We start from the raw sequence: 1,879 nt of genomic DNA, 5'->3' as shown, positions 1-1,879 counted from the left end.
TCACAGAGGGCTTACGCCAACTTCTCACGGAATCCGTTTTGTAATGGGGATACGGCAGCACGTTATGCCGACATTTGGAACAGATTATTGGCACCTTGTGCATTTTGAAATTAAAAGAAATTGTCCAATGAACTTGTCCTTGCCTGAGTGACACTTACACAGCATTTTAAATGAATGTGGCCCACAGTGCACACGGTGCAGGAAAGGGCAGAAGACCACCCTGGACATCCTTTTCTCTCATACGGAATATTTCAGACTACAGGAACATCCTGAAACCCCAGTTCTCGCTGTTATTTCTAGAACTTCCGTAAACTGCCATGGCTCCTCGTATCAGCATTTGCATCTTGTATGAACAACGTAAGGACAGAGCAGTTTTGCAAAGCCATTCACTTTCTTTTCAACTCTTAAAATTAGAAACCAGGCCTGTAACACAGCCGTTCAACACCAGGGAGCCCTCAGGAGCTCAAGCTCAGTCCCTGTGTTCTGTGCTCGAGGCCTGGCCTGCACCCTCCCAGCCACTGCCCATCCAGCCACATAATCCTGCTGGGTGGGGGGACTGCCGCCCTCAGGCCTGGGCCGAGGCCCTTCAGCCCAGTCCTCTGTAATGAGAGTGACTTATCCTCTGTGGAAGTGAACAGCTGGGCTGAAAGCCGGGCTCATCGGTATATTTCGTAATGCTCTGCAATATTTAAGGCAGCAAATTGTTTTATTAAATATTTAAGTTGCATGTGACTCATCTTTTATTTCCAGTTGCAAGAAGTGCATATTAATTCCCCTTTCAAACAAAAAAAGAACGACTCCTCATCGACTTAGATAAAATTGTGCAGGCTACACAGAGGTGACTATTTAGCCCAAGGTCTTGACTCTGGAGACCTGGGTCAGGCTGAGAAGGGGATTCTTTGACTATGTATTAAACAGAGCAAGGTGCTATGACAAGCTCAGCAGTATTAAATAAATATGTCAAGTAAAACTAAAAGCCAAGTGAATAATTCTTTGCATGTGGGCCAACTTCATATGCCCTTAAGCTACAATACCCATAATAACGAATGGTAGGTTTAAAAAAATCCTACACAGCTGGGTGTGGTAGCTCATGCCTGGGATCCCAGCGCTTCAGGAGGCCGAGGCAGAGGACTGCTTGAGCCCAGGAGTTTGAGACCAGCCTAGGCAACAAAGCGAGACCCGTCTCTACAAAAATTAGCTAGGCATGGTGGCATGTGCCTGTGGTCCAATTACATGGGAGGTTGAGGTAGGGTGATCGCGTGGGCCCAGGAGGTTGAGGCTGCAGTGAGCCCAACGCTACACTCCAGCCTGGGCAATAGAGCAAGACGCTGTCTCAGAAAAGCAAAAAACAAAAACCCAAATCGCATCCAAGTGGTTCAGACTCATACAAGAGACATAAAGTCATTGATGTAAAGTAACCAGAGGCTCCTCTGTGGAGCCCTGAGAAATGGAAAGATGGGAAAGCAAGACAGGTGCTACGTCACATTGTACAAGGCTTATCTGGGCATACTGGTGTAACCTTGTGTCTGCATCAGCCACTGTGAAGAGCACTGTGTAACTCCGTATCCATACGAACCTCGATTTCCACTTGGTTGTGAAACTGACACAGCGTGAGCCACAGGATTTCCAGCCTTAAAAACAGATTGCACAATGTTGAGCAGATTTACAGCACAGGTTAAGAAGTAAATTAGTTCTAATTCTGGAGTGAAACCTCCAGACGTGCCCTCCAGAGGGCACTACCGGGCAGTCAACGCTCCCGCGGAGGGGGTGCTGTGCCCACCCAGCCCGAGCCCCAGTGTGACATGCAGCTGTGGGTGGAAATGCTGCTTTTCTGATTCAACACCTGCGGATGTCTTTGGTTCATCTAGCAAGACACCAT

At 47.8% G+C, this 1,879-nt stretch overlaps 1 protein-coding gene across 1 annotated transcript in view; it reads right to left on the bottom strand.

Moving 5' to 3' along the window:
- Positions 1 to 1,879, bottom strand: part of LPCAT1 (lysophosphatidylcholine acyltransferase 1) — a 72,907-nt gene that overhangs the window by 15,001 nt on the left and 56,027 nt on the right. Inside the window, exon 22 of the mRNA XM_011964739.1 lies at positions 1,573 to 1,631. Coding sequence (XP_011820129.1) covers positions 1,573 to 1,631 — 59 coding nt within the window. The remainder of the gene's footprint in view (positions 1 to 1,572; positions 1,632 to 1,879) is intronic.

The sequence above is a fragment of the Mandrillus leucophaeus genome, unplaced genomic scaffold (assembly GCF_000951045.1).
Source record: "Mandrillus leucophaeus isolate KB7577 unplaced genomic scaffold, Mleu.le_1.0 Scaffold702, whole genome shotgun sequence".
NCBI classification, from domain to species: domain Eukaryota; kingdom Metazoa; phylum Chordata; class Mammalia; order Primates; family Cercopithecidae; genus Mandrillus; species Mandrillus leucophaeus.
The sequence above is the reverse complement of the archived record's forward strand: the minus strand, read 5'-3'. Positions and strand labels throughout refer to the sequence as shown.